Source organism: Antrostomus carolinensis, unplaced genomic scaffold (genome assembly GCF_000700745.2).
Source record: "Antrostomus carolinensis isolate BGI_N321 unplaced genomic scaffold, ASM70074v2 scaffold47616, whole genome shotgun sequence".
In the NCBI taxonomy this organism is placed as follows: Eukaryota; Metazoa; Chordata; class Aves; order Caprimulgiformes; family Caprimulgidae; genus Antrostomus; species Antrostomus carolinensis.
Genome location: NW_010324846.1, coordinates 15,469 through 34,868, shown reverse-complemented (window position 1 = coordinate 34,868; position 19,400 = coordinate 15,469). Strand labels below are relative to the sequence as shown.

The window sequence follows — 19,400 nt, the reverse complement described above, 5'->3', positions numbered from 1 at the left end:
AAGAAATTCTCATTGTCTGAGAAGCTTTTAAATAAATCCTTTATTTTGAAAGATGTTTCTCTGGGTAATTGTGTTTTTAAAACATTGTTATGTTGTCTTTAGGTAGTCCCTATATTTGTTTTGGAACATGAGATAAAATAAGTCTGATGAGGTAGAAAGAGCGAGCAGGTTGTTTGTTTTTTGTTAAACATGTAAAATTCCTAGGAAAGGATGCAAGTCAGACCTGCTTTGCAGAAGGTATCTGGAAGCACAAGAAGGTTTCACTAACATCATCTTGTGTTGGACAGGACTGCCTCTGATAAAGGCAAAATGGCTTTCAGTAAAGGATACCGTGTCTATCACAAGCTGGATCCACTTCCATTCAGTGTCATAGTGGAAACCAGAAACAGAGAAGAGTGTCTCATGTTTGAATCCGGAGCTGTCGCTGTCCTCTGTAAGTTGATATGTTTTGTAACTACAATATAAAAAGTTGGCAGACTTGACATTGTGTAAGCTGTTTATTTATGGAATATAAGAAGCAACTGTTCTGTTTTCTTATTTGCTAATGGAGGGGCTTCTGATTTAAATGAGGAAAAAAAAAAGAGATATTTTTGTATATTTGTCTGTTGAGAGAGAATTTTATACATTTGATTACATTTCATCATGCATGTGTATTTTCATGTATACTAAATTTACTTCTACTAGCTTCCAACATCATCTGCTCATTTCTTTGGTTCTGAACAACCTTCTCCTTTTGAATGCATGATAACTCATTGAAAAGCTAATTTGCCATGTTGTATTTCATAATAAAAAAGTCTATATTCTTAAATGGTATATCATCTTAATTTGCTTTTTTATCTCATTTTGTATCATGAATTTTGATGGCTTTTTGACTTTATTTTGTCCCTGTATTTTTAACCTATCTGGAGACTCTGTATTGTTTTGTTTTGTAATAAAAAGAGTAATATTTGGAGCAAGGTGTCTTGCATTGCAAAGTTATTTTTACATGTTTTCAGTGATAAATGCATTAAATGTTTCCTTTGAATTCTTTCCCCCTCCCCCCTTTTTTTGGTGATAGTTGAAGGAGGACACTAAAATGAGAAGTGCAGAAGAGATTAGTGAAGCCTATACATAGAGTTTTAAAATGTAGTTTTGTTAGTATTCTTAAGAAAGTCTGGACATCTGGTTGTACAGGGCTTCTAAGCTTGCTTTTGACTCTTTTACAGAAAGCTTTCATACTGTGGAAGGTGGGGGTTTTTTTTGGTCAATAGCTTTTTGATTAATTCATTCTGATGCTTGTTTACGGTTTTCTACCTAACTGTTCTGAGCACTCAATCAGAAAATGGGAGATTTGATTCACTGCCTGAAGTCTGAGTGGACTCAAAAACCTGCCTTTCAGGAGGATGCTCTGGCTTTGAGACTGTGGAGTAGGCTGAGTAGGGAGTGTGTTCTCTAGTAAGACTCAGAGTTAGAAACGTGATTTCCAGAGAAGAGTGTGACTTGAGATACGTTTCCTTTCTTCAGTATTTGCCATTGGCTTTCCTGTATGTGAGTGTGCTCCTTGGCAGTGCCGTGGTCTCTTTCTGAAGCATCTGACTGTCTGTGTCCTGTGTAAGGTACTTAGAAGTTGGGCCATGGTGTCATCTGTACTGGGCAGGCTGTGTGAACAAGTGCTCTCTAGCATGCAACTTAATCCGCATCTTTAATGTGCGCTTAGAACAAGCTGCTGCCGTTAACTGTTAGAGGCCTAGCAATGGGATGTGCCAATGTGATTGATGTTATAGCTGCAATTGTATGATGATCCAGGTGAAAAACAATGAGTACTTTTCTCCTATTCTTGAGAACTGTTGTTTTGGGGTTTTTTTTCTGATACAGTTTCTTCTTACTATGTATTCAGTCTAATTGACTTTGCCAGCAGTATTTGCAAGGCATTGTGTAGCGTGGATTGGGCTGGGAGTAAACGTCCTGTCATAAAGCTAGTGAACAGGTTTAGTGAAATCCTTAAAACAAAGGGAAAAAATGCTTTGAAGATTTGTGGAAAACTTTTATTTTTACCATGTGTTTAGTAATTTATTCCTGAAAGTTATGCTCAAAAAGGACAGTAGGTTGCTTTTTGTGCTGTGATACGCTGTGGGCACCTGGATAAAGTTTCTTCTCTAAAAATTAAAAACCATATCAAAGTTCCTAGCCTCTTCTATGCCTCACATTGTTACCAAACAGAGGAAGTGGAACCTGAAGGAAATTTGAAAGCCTCTCTCCTCTTGGGTTCTATACTTAGTAATAGCGTGTTATTAATCTGGAAGGTTTGTCCTTGGTATTCTAACTGGTAGGTTACAACATAGTAGACATTCGTACTTAGCTAGAAGTAGTTCCTCTGAATATTGTTTTCAGTAACCTTAACCAGGAAACTGCTTACTCTTCTTCTATCTGGTAAATGTACGTGTTTTCCCGATGCATATTTAGCTGTGGCATTTTGCTTTAATTCTCTTTTTGCACCTGAACTCTTCAGGGACTGAAACATGATTCTTTTGTTAATAGTTGAAAGATCACAATCATACCTTTGAACTGGCAGCAGAAAAAGCACTGGAGTTCCCTAGCACAGGACCTTCTCCTCCCCTCCCCCCCCCCACCCTTTTTCTGCTTACTGTTTGCTTCTAGTATCTATTATTTTAAATGCATATTTAAAAGAGTACAATTCTTAGTGCTTGGGGAAGATTTTTGAAGTACTACTTCTCCATCTCTCTAGTCATGCCACAGAAACCAGTCAGAAGATTCTAGTCTGTAGCCTTACAAACTTCTGGATATTGGTACCAATCGAAAAGTTAATGAAAGACTGGCCCTTGAGGAAGATTCTCTAGATATTTGTAAAATATCTGTGTGAATAGATAGAAAAATGGTCAGATCAAGTATGTATCAATTTAAATCCAGAACGGCATCACTGTTAAAAATTAATATTTTTTGCTGATGGTGCTAACACTTTTTAGACTCTACAAAAATTGGCAATCTGATCTCATACTGTTAGACATTTTTCAAAAGATTCTAATAAATACTGAAGATAAAATGAGGTGTTCAGTCTTATATGCCATCATAATTCTTACTTGTATGTATAATATATAATATAGGTGCAACCTAGTGAAATATACTTTATCATTAAAAGTGATTCATGTGGTTCAGTTTTGCGAGCCTCAGTGAACTACATCTTCTGGGGTATCCGTGTATAGAAATGTGGATTTGAAATGGGCTAAGAGGAAGGAATGAAAGCTTACTGATCCCTTAAATGTCATCTTAAAGGAAGTACATCTGTCATTTTGCTGAGGGAGGGATAGCGGTATTAACCGTCATCCCCTTCGCATTCGGTGAAGCATTGCAAGATGAATCAGAGGGCTTAGTTAGGTCTCTGTATGAAATACTGTACAGGTCATATGTTGGGTGATTTTCAGCGTGTGTCGTGTGTGCACTGAATAACAGATTTATTCAAGTCAGTAAAATAAGATGGAAGAAAGGAAGAGGGTCAGAGGTGGTTGTTGCGTAATCAGTCAGTCTTTGCCCCGCTCCCGCTGGAAGTGCTGTATGTACTGCTTGTAACGTGCATTAGCTAATGTTACTGTGACCAAAACATCCGAGAAATACCTCACTTGCCTTTATATATGTAATGCCTCTTTGACTGACTCACTCCTAGTACTGGGTTAGCCCAAGATACTGATGTCTGAGGGCATCCTGACAGCTGATGTCTCAAGGCCTTGTAAGAACACTTAGTTTTAAATGTCCTTAGCTTCACTGCTGATTTGTTTAGAATTTAGTGGAGGGGATGCCATAGATCAATTTTTTATTTAACTTATTAAATAATATATTCTCTGAAGTACCTTTAATGAGGTACCTTACCTGTAGAGATTTCATTGACTGAGCAGGAGGGTGTTCTCTCTCCCTGTTCCTCTCCGGTGAGTCATAATGAAGTGAGTGGGAAGCTGTCTTTACTCCTGTCGCCTGTGATGAGTAAAGGAGAATATTCTGTTGTCTGGGAAAATACTGAGCCCTGAGTAGAGAGAGCAGGAGCTTCGTGCACATCCTTTGACTTCAGTCTTATGGTAAAGCTGAGAAGAGAGCAGGTGTGAACAGGAAGAGGCACTATGCCCACCCTGAGCTTTCTGTAGAGCTAGATAAAGTAAGAGCTGTAATAACCTATGTGCAGCAGGCCTCCTGGTATTTGTAGTCAAGTTTAGCAATGCTGCTCTATCACCCATTCACATTCCACTTCTTTTTAAAAAGAAAATTCTTCCACACTGCATTCTTGGTGGAGGGAAGCAGATAAGCTGTTATCCACAGTTGCAGGTGGGATATAATAATTTTGCAAGAGATTTTAAGTTGATACGGTGCTTGAGAAAACTTAAATACCCAGAAAAGAAATATACTGACAGATACATTTGATGAGCACCTGCTGTATGTACCTAATTATTAAAGAGGGTAATATTCTGTATGCTCACAACCAGAGTTTGTTTTTTTCCTTTGGTGCTTGCTGCCACCAGTGATAAACTGCCACTGTGTGATTCTCCCTACCCCCCGATAATGTTTTACAGAGTTTTGAGTGGAACCACATTCCCTTAACTAGGGAAGGAGAATATTTAAAAATAAATTACTACATTCTGCTTTTCATGATGGGACCCTATAAAATAGGTTTCATATAAACAATTTCCTGTTTTATATACATATATAAAGGTACAATAATAAGAATTAAAATTCTTCAAGCAGTAATTTATCCTCTGTAAAGTGTGTCTATGTTAGAGAGGAAAGGTGAAATACAGGCTGTGATAGACACGATTTTTGAATGTATTTTGATGTAATATTAATCTGAAACCAGTTTGAAGGGACCAGTGTGAAGGGACCAGGATGCAAAGGCAACCAGCAATTTCACCTTCCTGTCTTTGTTACTGTTTTGACTAAGTGTCATCTTCCGGACTACGCCTTCCTATTAAACATTATCTTAAAACACTTAAGAAGCTTCAGGGAAGCAGCTGGATACCAAGGGTAGCCGTGCTGGTGGAGGAGGCTGTCTCCTGTCCTTCTGTCATCAGGTGCCTTTCCTAGGATTCTGCCAGAATTCAGTGTCCTTTCAAATCTACAGGGAAGATGTTCTGCTCATTGCTTTCCAGGCATTTCCAACAAAACCAGAGGGTTTAACAAAGACTGTGTATGCTAGCCTAGCACACTTTGAAAAGAACAAGAAGTACAGGAAGAATCTTCCCAGGAGGTCGGTGGAGGCAGTAACTCTTGCCTGGGAGGACTATGACCTTTTTGAATGGCGTAATGGATCTGCAAGAATTTGGTCCACAGTTCTGGAAATATTAAAAAGAAATTACTTAAAACAGAGTCTGAAGGCTTTTTGCTTTTTAAGGTAGACTAGCTTTACAGCAGTAGTAAAGACTATTCTGTGTGTGTACCACAACCATCTGCATAATTTTAACAGGGGCTTTCACTGGCAACAAATAATTATCTTTATGAATGTTCCTTTTTAAATGCAATAAACATTAATTTCTATGGAAGCACATGTGATAGTAAAAGTCTTGGTTTTTGCCTTGCTGGACTTCCAGTGGGTGATGGCTCTTGCTAATTAAATGTCTGTTAAGAAGCCTAGTTTGCATACCTCTGGAATTACTCAGCCATAATTTAGAAAAACTAATTAGCATTTCAGATAATTTGGTAGCTTTTTTGCATGCTAGCATATATTTAAATTGAAAATTTTGTAATTTTGTGAATGGACTCAGGCAAAAATTGCAACAGTCGGTTTTCATGTAAAATAACTATCTTAATAAAATCATTCAGAATTAGAAGAAAATCTTTGTAGATTACTAGTGCTATAAAGTTTTGTTTTCAATGGAGAACATGTAACTGGGTCAGAAAGCCCAAATCTGATGGGAAGGAAGTGTTTGCAATCTGTTACATAGGTCAGCTTTGTTTTCACACTTTTATTTCTCAGTTTGATATCCCCCCGCTCTGTCAGTGGTGTTAGTTGAAACGATAACGCTTTGCATAGTATTGAAAAATAGTGTTAAAGGAACCAAGCCTTTTATTTCGTCATCTGTTATAATTATTTTGTTGTTGTTGTTCTAAACAGTGGGGGTTTTTTTCTGGTGTGTAGTATTTAAATATAGTTGCTAATATCTAGAGATGTCTGGAGTTTTTTCATTGCTGGGTAGGGATGATGTGTTATTTGGGGGTTCCTCTCCATAGTCTTTAAGATATGTGTTGATTATAGTAACATAGAAAAGTCTTTGTGAAGTGAATAATGGTACTTCATAATTTGAACTAGCAAATAGTGTGCAAAAAAATAGCGCTGTTAATTCAAAGCAAGTATCATATGAACTGTGTCAGATTTAAATATCAGCTGTCATCTAGTTTTCTGTGCACCTATTAATGTCAGCAAAGTATCAAAAGTAATAAAATGGTTCATCAGTTGGTTGATTTATAAATTAAAGTGGTGACTCCATGTTGATTTTAATGTCACCTATGTGGTAATATTAAAGTGTTAGCTTTAATTTAAATACCAAAAGTTTAACTGTCCTAATTTGACAGAAAGTTTGAAAACCTCAATCTTAAAAGCTCAAAACCAAACTGTGTAAGAATAATTAATTAATTTTTAGATTGTAAACTTTTTAAAGTGACAGTAGCATGAGCTTTTTCTCATCTACCTTAAATGAGAAGTCTTGTTTCTGAAGGGACTGCACATAATTTCAGGAGTGTGGCTTTGGTCCCAGCTCAGTGTCCCATATTCTAGCTGGGAATTGTAGCCACTAAGTTAAAACGTGTTGTCGTGGCACCTTGTGAACCCACCAAGAAGAAAACATAACTGTAGAAAGCCTAAATTATAACTTTTTAACATGATCTTAACTTTGTAATTTTTAAAATTGCAAAAATAATTTCTAATCTGAAATTAAGCAGAATACACGTTCAACCAAGTTGTCCTGAAGACAGGCTTTTTAATGGGGTTCCATTTGCGTAACAGTAAGAGGGCCGACATAATACCCTTAAAATAATTTAATCAGTCACCTTTCTTAAACGAGTTAGTGGTTGATAAGCTGTGATTATTACAGATGCATACTCGTGATTTAACTTGGAACAAATGAGATGTTAACCTTGGAAAATAAATGACCTATTAAGTTTTAATAAAGATTAGCTTTAAATTATTTTATTCTTTTTCTCGTGACTCTGCAAATGATGCTTGCTGACTTTCTACAAGAATGCATTACAACTTGACCTGAAAACCACATTAAAAGTGTTGTGGTTGGTGGCTTGGTTTTTGGGTTTTTTTTGGTACCACTAAGTAGCGAGTCATTATTTCTGTGTTAGAAATTAATCAGCTTGAATCTAATTAATGTAGTGGGTTAAGCAGAAACTGCTTTTAATTTCCTTTCTGCTTAACGTCTGAACTGACACAGAGTAAGAGAAGAAATACTGCCTCGTAATGTTTTGTGTCTGTCTTTATACACAGATGAATTTATGCTTGCATTACCTACTGTTTAGTGCTCCTCCACAGTTTAATTTAAAATATGTTAAGTCCAGTGTTATGGATGAAAGTTGTAATTCCAGCTTGTAATTTCTGTCTTTAGAAGTTGCATGTCTTAATTCGTTCTTCTTAGTGACAGTGTTCTGTATATTTTTCATGCAGCCTTAATTGTGTTTGCTTACTTCCAGCTATTAAAGATTAATAAATAGAGAAGTTGATTTCTCAAGGAGAAGTAGGTTCATTAATTTGTAGGACCTTATGTTTTTCTGAGTGCATATTTATATTAGCTGCATTTTTTTCAAGATACGGAGGTCATAAATCAAAGTCAAAGGGTTCTCATGGCTGAAAGCCAACCTACCATTCTAGGAAGAGATATTCTCATTCATTAAGAATGTTACTGAGGAAATGCTCTTGGAAATGCTCTCTCCTTCTGTCAGGATTACCTTAGCATTCCTGTGGTTTAATTTCTAAGCTGCAGTTCTCCCAGCTGGTAATTTCAGCTATTCATAGAGGAAACTGGAAGTTGGCTTTGCATACACTGAATACTATAGATACTACAGTGATGGGGGCTTAGCCGTGTATTTTTGTAACTGCAGTGGCTCTTGCCTATCCAGCTGTATTCGATGACTTCACGTGCTGAAGGAAATGAGAGAACATAGATCTTTGTGAAGCTTACTGCTTTGGTGAAGAAAGAAGAGTTAAATATGATACTTATGGGGAAAATCTGGATGGTTCTAGAGCACTTAGGTTGTTATTCATGTTATCTGGTATGGAACGATACAAAAACTTGCAAATTTAATTTTGGTATCTTCAAAAGTGGGAAATGCCATATGCAGTGGCAGTCAGTAACAGATTAAACTCTCCCTGCCCACCTGCCCTGGGGCTTCCCCCGCCCGACCCACAGCCTGGGACCCCTTTTCAGTCCCCTCAGGGCTGTCAGTCGCTGCCTCAGCCATGCTGCAGCATAGTGCTTGTCTCGGCTCTCCACAGCCCTGCCCAGCCTAGACATGGGCCCTGCTGAGCTCGGCTGGTGTCCCAGCCTTGGCCTGTCCCTGTCCCTGTGGCCTACCTGGCCATCCTGGGACTTGTATCTGGCCTTCACAAGGCCTGACCCTTGCCCACAAACTGACATCCTGGCCTGGCCTCAGCCCACCCCCACAGAGGGGGCTGCCCCTCATCTGCCCTGCCTCCCTAGGGGAACCCCCATAGCTACCAGTGCCCTGAACCCAGGGGGATGCTGGTCCCCACCATGTCCCAACAGTTCAAATGGAAGAAAATGGAAAGTAGTGTGGTGTAGCTGTGTCTTGTTCTTGATTTCAGCTGGGTGTTCAGAAAACCCAAGTGCCTTTCCTTAATATCACAGGATCGCAGAATTGCCTAGATTGGAAAAGACCTTTTAGATCATCAAGTCCAATCATTAACCTCACACTGACAAGTCCTCAACTAAACCATGTCCCTAAGCACGACGTCTACACAACTCGTATTAAATAATCCCTCCTGGGATGGAGACTCCACCACTGCCCTGGGCAACCCTGAAAGGCTGAGAACCCTTTCAGTAAAGAAATCCTTCCTAATATCCAATCTAAACTTCCCTTGATGCAACTTGAGGCCATTTCCTCTTGTCCTGCCCCTTGTTCCTTGGATCGTAGCACTCCTGATGGTGGGAATCCCTCGTTGAGCATCACCCTGACAGCAGCCTGAGCCCTGCTCTAGTCAGCCATCCCAAACATCCCTGCGGAGCGTGGCTGGGTGCTGCTGTGGCCGGGAAGAGGCAGCACTGTGCTCTCTGGAGTTGCTCCCTTCTCTGCTATCAGTGCTACTTCTGTGACTGCTTTCTTTTTAACTTGGTTTCTTAAGGAAAAGGAGGTTTATGTGATAACCATCTTTTATCCCTCTGTATTGGCTAATATCATCATCTCTAAATCTCGTATTTCTTTCAGGTTTCATAAACACTGATGGCTAGAGGTTCTAATGGGTGTTCTCAATGAAAGGGAATCTGCCTCACAAATTTATGTTATAAAGTTGTAACTCATAGTAGGCATGATGTGCCTTCTGTGAAGGTGGGAGGAGGGTGTTGCAGATAAGCTCTTCTGTGTCCTGCCTGCCTGCTGCGGGGCCTGTTAAATGTACCTTGTGCCTAGACTCAGGTTCTGCAGAGGCAGGGGCTGAAACCTGGGGGTGGGTGAGGATGGGCCAGGGCAAGATGGGTGAAGTGATGGATGAGGTGTGCAACGTTTGCTGTTTTCCCATGTGAATTTTGACCTTAAAAAAAAAAATAGGATGGGAAAAGCGCAGGCAGTGCAAGATAGAAATACTTATATGGTCACTCTGCAAATGCTTTGTGCTGAGTTCACACTGTATTAGATGTAATGTAATTGAAAAACATGGTGTGCAGTGCTTTGGTTAGTGCTTGTTAAGAAAATAATGATTGACTGGCCACAGTAGGTTTTTCTCTTTCAATTTTTTTTTTTTTTTTGCAACCCTTTACTGCTTTATTAGCAGTGGCCTTTTTTGTTGATCTGAATTTGCAAAGCCTGTGTTGCTTAATTTACTTCAAGCATTTACTTATTAAGGCTTAGTAAGGATGATGAGCATTCCATGCAATGGAAAAAGAGGAGAAAGTCCATAGAAGACAAAAAAAGCCATTGCTCTGAAATGTCATTAAATGCTGGCAGACACCTTTAAGAAAAACCCTGCAAAAAGTTTGAAGCTAAACCTCATCTTTCATTAATAATTTGTATTGTGAAAGAGGCACGTGGCAGTTCTCTGGTTACCAAAAGTTGAGTTTAGAAGAGTACATTGACATCATTAAATGTTTGCTGGAAAAATGGATTAAAAGAACCAGGTTTTGAAGTTTAGAAGTTGTTCTTTCCAGCCTGATAGTGGTCTGGTTAAGAAAAACATGGTTTGGTGATGGTGACAAAACCACTCTCTGTAAACAATGTATTTAGATTGTCTGTGAGTCTTAACACTTACTGTGGGTGAGGACTTTGGAAATACTCATGCTGCTGTAGCTCTCCTATGTTTAGCATATGGGATACAGGAGTACAGCATATCAGTGCAAATAGTTAAGCTTTTTAAAAATGAAATGTTGAATGATCTTAGATTTCAGACTGAGATTAAATGATTGTTTCATCTATACTGGAATTTCTGATCCACTTTAATATTAGAGCTGATAGACATTTGAACAGAAGGGACAGACTTGTGTACAGGCAGGGCTATGGTAAACTTAGGGAATACTCACTAGAAAGATTCATAACAGCAATTCTAAAGAAAATACAGCTCGTGAGAGAGAATGCAAGAGGCATTTTGATTTATGCTTTTCTTTATGTCAAATTCTGATTTTTTTTTTGTGTCAAAGTGAAAATTAATTAGCATATTATTTCTGAGGAGGAAGAAGGTGCTGATCCTTGGTGACACAGAAATCTCGATCCCAGTGGATCCAGTGGCTCAGCTGGAATTGTCAGTCTTTGCGCTTCAGGTGCAGTCTCAGTCGTGAGCTCAAGCTCAGGACAGGTGGGATCTGGTTTCTGCTCTGCAACTTCTCTGTCACCTGGCTCTGCAGTCAAGCTTGTGGGCCTGGTTTTTCAGTTGCTGATTGAATTTCTAAAGTGTACACTAACATTAACTCCCAGGTGAATAATGGTAGATATACTTTAATTTATTCTAAAATATTATGTGGGTTTTTTTGGTTTGGTTTGTTGGGGTTTTTTTTTCAAAAATTGGTGATAAAAACTGTGTTTTCCTAATCTAAGACATAGCTTTTAAATACCAGTGTCTTGTGGGGCTGCAAGATTTTTGATTTGCTTGGAAAATACCTAAAACTAGTTAAAAAGTACTTGTGATAATCTTGTTTACTTATCTGGAAATAATACTGCCACATCATGGTTTTATTCTTTGAGAAGAAGGATAAACTTTTTCAGGAAAAAAAAGCAGCATTTAGCACTTTTAACTAATTACAGGAGGGCATTCTCATGGAACTCATTTACCTATGTTTTAGCTGCTTTTTATATTAGGAGATGATGATGTTAAAAATGCCAACGTTCTTTAATCTCACTTGGAGTTTTTGCAAGTCTTTTTCTTGTTGCCTAAAAACATAGTGTGATCATACTTTGTCATAAAATCAAATACTAATTTTCAGTTATAAAATGCCATATGCTCATACATTATGATTGCTTTCCAGGAGTTTAATGTGATCTCTACTGCTGTAATCTCTTGGATTTTTGATTTAGAGTGGACTCATTCTCCCTGCCATAGTGTATGGTCTTATACATCATAAAATCTTCTGTTTTCTCTCTATAGCTTCTGCAGAAAAAGACACAATCAAGAATACCTACTCCAAAGTAATGGATGCATATGGGCTCTTGGGTGTATTAAGATTAAACCTTGGTGAGTACAATATCTAAAACCTTGATTTTTCATTTGAGAAAGAAAACTGAGCTGCTCCTGTAAAACTGCACAGCACAGGATCTTCGCAACAGGAACTGGGCTCTTTTTTGGTTTTACTTTTTGTCTTTATAGACTAGCTTGCAAGTTTGGAGCACTCTCAGAAATGAGGGAGTGGACAAAAATAACTTCCGTTTTCACAATCCCTATTATTTGCAACATAGTTTCTTGTTTGCATTTCCTTTTCTTCTGTAGAACTGGAGAATGAGTTCTTAATGTTGGTTCTTTTTGTACTTTTTTTCAGGCAAACTAGGGTCAGATTGTGTGCTTTAAAACATATAAATACATCAACACCACACTCCACTGAGGTTCATTCTGTTACCAGTGCCTTTTCTTCTTTTGCAGGAGACACATTGTTACATTATCTGGTTCTAGTAACAGGATGCATGTCTGTGGGAAAGATTCAAGACTCTGAAGTTTTTCGAGTTACTTCCACTGAATTTGTGTCGTTACGAATGGATTCAACAGACGAGGATCGTATTTCTGAAGTGCGCAAAGTTTTGAACTCGGGAAACTTTTATTTTGCATGGTCTGCAACTGGTGTCAGTTTAGATCTTAGTCTCAATGCTCACCGCAGCATGCAGGAGCACACCACTGACAATAGGTTTTTCTGGTGAGTTCATAATGCATTTTATCAGACTTCCTATAGAATAACGCATTCCTCTACAAATTAATGGTGCAACATTTCCACAGCCACTTGGAGTTTCTTGTAAGACACAGATTTTCACTGCTTGTGATATTATACTTTGATCTGAACAGTCGTTGTCGTGATGTTGTATTTCAGGTTTGATGCCTCTTAGTTCTTCATCAGCTGTGTCAATTTTTTAAATTTTAAATTGGCATGTGCCAGTGCTACTCTACTCTTTGCCCCTATTTTGGTCAGATAGAAGAATGTGATCAGATTGCTATATAAGACAAAATATGAGTATTAAGACAGAAAATAAGCTCTAGTCTTCAGAAACATTCCTACCTTAATGTAGGTTTATAGGAACCACGCTGTTTGTCTCTCTCTGCATCTGGAAAAAGACTGGGCTCTCTGTTGATAAGTCAGTATTTCAGGGCTTGAGAAATGATGGTGCCTGTTGACCCTGTCCAGATATGCTTGGCTGATTTTGACCCCTGTCTTAAAACTTCTTAAGTTAGCTGGCTTTTTTTCAGTAAGAATCAATCCTCACAGGAGGTAGATAGAATGTCCCAGATTCCAAGATCTAGAAGACTCTAAAAGTCGATAACAGAAAGTATTCTGCTTGTGCACTTCAGTAAGCTTTCTTGGGCTTTTTCTGTTCAAAAGTTCCAGTCTCAGATTGCCCAGGGAGGGAATATTGTTTGCTTTCTCAGTCTCCTGTTGTAATGCATCTGTATACTTTTCTGTGAAGTGATTGCATACTTGTTTCATGGAATTTATGTCTTTACTAGTGACTGAACTGAGGTGTTTGATAAGTTGCAGGGAGGCAGGTTTGGGTTTTTTTTTAAATTGGAAGTTTAGAATGAAAGGCTAAAATTAAAAGTTAATAGCTTCAACCTTTTTACCAAATTATGGTAGAGTTTTCTGAGTGATGACAAAAGCAGCCATCTTGCTGGAGTAAGTAGAGCCATAGGACTTTGCTATGCAGAAAACTTTCCTACCTTTCTATACAAGTCAGTGTTTCCAAACAAGGTCAAAAGTCAAGCCCCGCTAGAGTGAGGTAAACCAGAAAAACTGACATAACCCAAACTTTAGTCTTTCTTACTTACTACAGTGTTGATTAGTACTACTTAATGCACAGGTGTGGATCTTTCTTTTACTTCAGCAGTAATTAGTATTAGAGAATGGTATGTGCAGAATATAATGTACCAACACTTAACCCTGAAATTGATAATTACATAGATTTGAAAATCAGTTGGCTATGAATGTATTCCTGGCAGCTTGTCTGGTGATGTATAGTAGAAATAATGAATGTATGTTGACAAATTTTTTTTTCTAGCTTTCTGTTATGGTGTTGTGAAGTTGAATGGTGTTTTACCCATCACAAAAAGTAACCCTGTAATTGGAATCCCAGCTTACTTTTCCCAGAGTCTGTGATCTTTGGCTTCTCAAAGCAAGGCTGAGTGGAGAAGTATAAACGAGCTTGGAGGGTTGCTTTTTGCTGGGTGAAGAGCAGAGACTATATGAGGTTTTTTTTTTTTTTAAGGTCATTAAAATTCATGGCTTCACTCTGTATCCTTATTGTGCAAATGTTTAAGCTGTTCTCTTGTAAACTTTGCTATTTTACGTACATTTAGATAAGAGTTATGTCATAAAACTATAACACGTATATTTTCCTTTTCTTATTTGTAGTAGTGGGCATAAAATATAAGAAGTTAGTAGTGGATTAACAATTTGATCTGTAAGTTATTTATTTATTTTTTTTTTCCCCTGATAGGAACCAGTCACTGCATTTACATCTGAAGCACTACGGTGTAAACTGTGATGACTGGTTGTTACGTCTCATGTGTGGAGGAGTGGAGATAAGGACAATTTATGCGGCTCACAAGCAGGCAAAGGCTTGTCTCATTTCACGACTGAGCTGTGAAAGGGCTGGCACCAGATTTAACGTCCGGGGAACAAACGATGATGGTCACGTTGCGAATTTTGTCGAAACGGAGCAGGTGAGTTGGGCTGCAGTGCACACGGCTTGGCTGGTGAACTCGAGATAACCCTGCGTGTGGGGAGCTTTTGCCCTGAATCAACAGATCACAAGTCAAGTCTGTAACCAACAGTTATTAGAAGAGTTCTTTTACTGCTAAATAAGGAATCTAAGTAGGTTGCATAATTTGATGATCTTGGTTTTTAGCGTAGTTTAGGGTAAGAGGGGATGCGTTTCAATAGGTTAAGAAGCTGTTAGCCATCAGTGAGGCTTTTAGCCTCCTGAGCTGTGGGTGAGTGTGTACTTCTTTTGGCCTGAGCTAAAAGTAAAGACTTTAGAAATAAGCAAAAGAGATTTTTGGCAAATACATGGTACCTTGTGGTTCAGGAAAGAGAAAAGGATTCCTATTGTTGCTTAACACAGCTCCTCTGAAAGGTAATTTTTAAAGCTACTGTAATTCTGCTGCATTTGATTGCATATCTTTGCCCTTATTATACAGAAATGCAAGAAGCTATTAAATCATTCTTTGTTGGCCTTTCTTTGCTCACTTCTTACAATAACCTAGTTACCAAGATGTTGTTCCTGCAACTGTATTCATGTGAGTAGGTATCTTTGATTGACTCACTGACTCTTTGCAAAGCCTGGGTGACCTCAGAAGGATTTTATCCAGGAAAGGATCTGCTTGTACACATCCAATTTCAGGAGGTTAGTCAGAACACTGTTATTACAGTTTCTCTGTCCAAGTTTCCTGGCAGGCTAAAGTCACTAGATAACTGTGGCATATCATTCCACTTAAAGTTTCCTTTCCTGTATACTTAATAGGGCATTGTGTTTTGGATTGATGCACAAAATCTGTGCAAGTGTTGTGAGTAGGCTACGTTGTTATTTTGTGTGCATTGGTGTACATCTTAACTGTTCCTACAGGGAGGCCTTACCAAGTTTTTTAAAACAAGTTACTCTTGGCACAGAAATCACTCAGGCCCAAAGAATAAAAGCTTGCTGTATTTTCTTAGATGTTGTGAATCATGATTCTGCAAGGAAGCGTGAGAGTGCCAGACTTTCTTGTATGAACTGTTCAGAAGGGGTAGAGAGAAAAGTCTAGGGAGCACAATTAATATTTCAGCTTGCAGTGTGTTTTATGTAAATATATTTTATTCACTCTATGTTCAACTAAGGCTAAGAAATCTAAAACCTTACACTCTAATACCTATTAATACTATGCTTTTTTTTTCTTAACAGGTGATATATTTAGATGACTCTGTGTCATCTTTCATACAGATTCGAGGATCTGTTCCATTATTTTGGGAACAGCCAGGCCTGCAGGTAAGCAGGAGATATATTTAATTATAGTGATAATGTCTTTTTAACATCCTGCAGTAATATTTAGGCTCTTCTGCACAGTTACCTGTCAGGACGAGATTTATCTTTTGGGAGCAACTTGATGCTATTTGTTTAATTCACCAAGCCTGTTACTCTCAACTCTCTGAATGCTGTTTTGCACAAGATTTGGATGTCCATTGCTTTTTAGATGTTTTTTCTTTGAAGTTCTGAGTTTTTCTGTTTTGATTTAAATTGCTATTTCTAAATAGGTTATCTGAGCATATCCAAAGAGACTGTTTTCTTCTGAATTGTTCTTGAGGATAAGTCTTTTCAAGAAGTCACTATGGATCAAGAGTTACTGTAATATAATTTTATCTCTGCTTTCTTGAAAGAGGGATTGTATCAGCAACTACTACTGTGATACAGTTTTTACAGAGAAGATTAAAAAAAAAGTTAATTCCTCACAGTGACTCTAGGTTCTTTAAACTAGACATACAAGGATTTTGCAATAGAACTGCTGAAACATTTACGTGCCTTTTATTCAGAACAAGAAGTAATAAGGTTATATGACTAAGTATATTAAATTTTTAAAAAATAGAAAAAAGAGGAATTTAGGAAAAACCTATAAAAGAATGCACACCATAGCACGCAGAATAAATTTTGGAGATTTCATTTAGAAAGTGAAGTGAATTTTTAGGCTGTGTTTAGGATCAAAAGAGGTCTTTGAAGAATGATTAATCAAAGATTAAAACTTTAATTTCATCTTCATGTCATAGGTGGGATCCCATCGTGTCAGAATGTCAAGGGGTTTTGAGGCGAATGCACCAGCTTTTGACAGGTGAAAGTCTTAAATTGTTTGTTAGTGCACTGTTGTAAAGCCTCTGATAAGTGATACATCAGAGGGATGGGATATGTTATTCCAAATGGGAGGTTTTGTCTGTACAGATGTGTGATTCAGCAAAGCAGTGAACTGCCTGGGCAGCTTTTTCAAACTTCTACTGGATTCCTTGTGCCTTTGAGTGCTTTGTTGAAAAGTTTGAAGAAAATTTAAAATAGTGAAATACTGTGTTAAGTTTCAAACAAAAATTACAGCATGTTTACATTGAGGGATCTGTATTTGTTGGCTGCTGCGTAAAAGTAAAATTTGTATTTACATTTTATTCTTGCCTTGACTCTCCAGCTTCACTGCCTTATGGTTTTAAGTAACTGTACGTTGTTAAATCAGTGCTATTATCCGAATTAAATAGCAGTCAGTGGTCGTATGCTGTTATTGAGTTACATTGATTTGTTTGGACATGACATCGTAAGACGCTTGCAGCAGTTTATTAGAGTACCCAGTACATTTCTGCAGCGTCTCAGTCAGTGTTGCAGGTGTTTGTGTTCATTTTCCACATTCCAGAAGATGAGTGTGTAATTTTTCTTCTGTTAACAGACATTTTCAAACTCTTAAAAATTTATATGGCAAGCAAATTATTGTAAATTTACTTGGGGCAAAAGAAGGGGAGCACATGCTTAGCAAAGCTTTTCAGGTGAGTATGACAGTTCTCTCACTGTGCATATCCTGGCATTTTCCTATTCACAATGATGCTTATATATAGCCTTTGAAAAATGAAACAGGTATGCTATGCTCTGGAGCAGCTACCACTTGTGGTTAAAATTGTATTTATCAGAAAAGCACTGCTTAAGATATATAACAGAAAATGAATTTTTAAAAGCTCTATGTAGAATTAGTGTTTGTTTATGTTCAGATTGGTTAATTTACTGAAAAATTGTAACAGCAACATAGGCAATGTTTAGGGATTTTCAATTATTTTCATATTTCATGCTTAGTAGCAAAAAAAAAAAATCTTTTTTGCACTGTGGAATTGGTGAAGAAATAAGTGATACTTGTAGTATTGAATATTGTGATGTTTCTTTTAAAAATCTTTCCCTTGGAATTCCTGGATATATTCCTTAATATTTTTTTAAAAAAATCACAAGTTAATTTATCAATTTAAACATAAAAGCTACTTCATGATTAAATACAGATGTATGTTCAGAAGATGTTAACTGAAAGTGGCCATTTTCATTAATTCCCTCTGGTTAGGTTAAAAATAACTGTCACATTGTAGTCCATAAATACTGACAATTTGACAAGTTCTGTCTGAAGGCAGAGAACATGTCAATAGCCATCTGTTATTTCCCTTTTTCATTTTCCCTTTGGATTATAATGGTTGGTATCTTTTCTGTACATAACTGTCCTGATAGGAGACATCAGTGCTCCCAGGTACATATCATTGCCCAATGCAGAGCATAGATTGTTTGAGCACTTCAAGATTTTTCAGGGAATATTATGGAAAGTTTAGCTCATGCTATCCTCCACAGCAACCTGAATAATTTGTCTGTTTTTTTCAATAGTAGTTTAAGGAGTGTTTATTCAGTCCCAGTAGCTGGCAGGTATGTCTGAAATGGTGACTGTTAGCGAAAGGGGTTTCCACTAAAACAGCTCTTTGCAAATGAAAGCATTTTAACAGTAGAAGAGGCTGTAGACTGTCTCGGTGACCCCTAGTATAGAAAGGGAAAAACTGGCTTTGTGACAAGAAAAAGAAAAAGCACAGATGAAATATTAATATATTCTGAGTGATTTGTTGAAGAATAGTGATTAAAATTGTTTCATTTTACCTAAGAGAAAGTGTATAATAAACAAAATAGCTAATAAAACAGCTTTAAAAATATTTGTAGCCTCTTATTTAGCTATACTACTATATATTTAGACATCAGTGTATTTATTTTTCTTCTCTTTTTACGATGTCAGAGCCATCTGAAAGCATCTGAACATTCAGCTGATATCAAAATGGTCAACTTTGACTATCATCAAATGGTTAAAGGTGGAAAGGCAGAAAAACTACACAGTGTGCTTAAACCTCAAGTCCAGAAATTCTTAGAGTGTGGATTTTTTTATTTTGATGGAAAGGAAGTTAAAAGGTTTGTATGTATAACTCCTGTAAATTTCTTCAAATTTAATTATGGTTCTGGGATGCTTTTCACCCCTTAGCAAGAAGGTAAGAGAAATGAAAATGTTGTTGTATCCAAGATGACGCTCAACAACTGAAATATGAGTCACTTCTTTTACTCTTTTAAAGTTTTATCTTATTCTGAATATCCTCTAAAAATCTTCATGAAAAATGTCACTGAGACTTTGATGGACAAGACATAGTTTCAGGTCTTTGACCTCATGATTTTGGTGAAAATGGGCAGTTGTCCTTTTTCTTGTGTGCACCCACATGGGATTAAAGATGAATATTTTTCCATCTTCCTGTATAATGTTCTTGATATTTTCCTCAGCAATGGAGCATACCATTTTCTGTTTGTTGTAAATGCTGATGTTCAGTGCAATCTTTTTCTAAATCTGTTTGCACCTGGATCCCCCGTTTGAGAGATTCATTTCTCCACCATGAATGGGATGCATATTTTCTGCTCTGCTCTGTCCTTACAATCCTGCTGTACTTGTACTTCTGTCCCTATTTCCCCACCCCTCTTCCTAGAGCAAAGGCTGTGCTTATCTCAGCAGG

At 37.5% G+C, this 19,400-nt stretch overlaps 1 protein-coding gene across 1 annotated transcript in view; it reads left to right on the top strand.

The window, feature by feature from the left end:
- Nucleotides 1-309: 309 nt before the first annotated feature.
- LOC104527347 (synaptojanin-1) overlaps nt 310-19,400 on the top strand; it is a gene marked incomplete at its 3' end in the record, with an annotated part of 33,533 nt that continues 14,442 nt past the window's right edge. Inside the window, exons 1-8 of the mRNA XM_010171036.1 lie at nt 310-433; nt 11,780-11,866; nt 12,269-12,536; nt 14,326-14,551; nt 15,769-15,852; nt 16,626-16,687; nt 17,282-17,378; nt 18,644-18,813. Of these exons, the coding sequence (XP_010169338.1) occupies nt 310-433; nt 11,780-11,866; nt 12,269-12,536; nt 14,326-14,551; nt 15,769-15,852; nt 16,626-16,687; nt 17,282-17,378; nt 18,644-18,813 (1,118 nt within the window). The remainder of the gene's footprint in view (nt 434-11,779; nt 11,867-12,268; nt 12,537-14,325; nt 14,552-15,768; nt 15,853-16,625; nt 16,688-17,281; nt 17,379-18,643; nt 18,814-19,400) is intronic.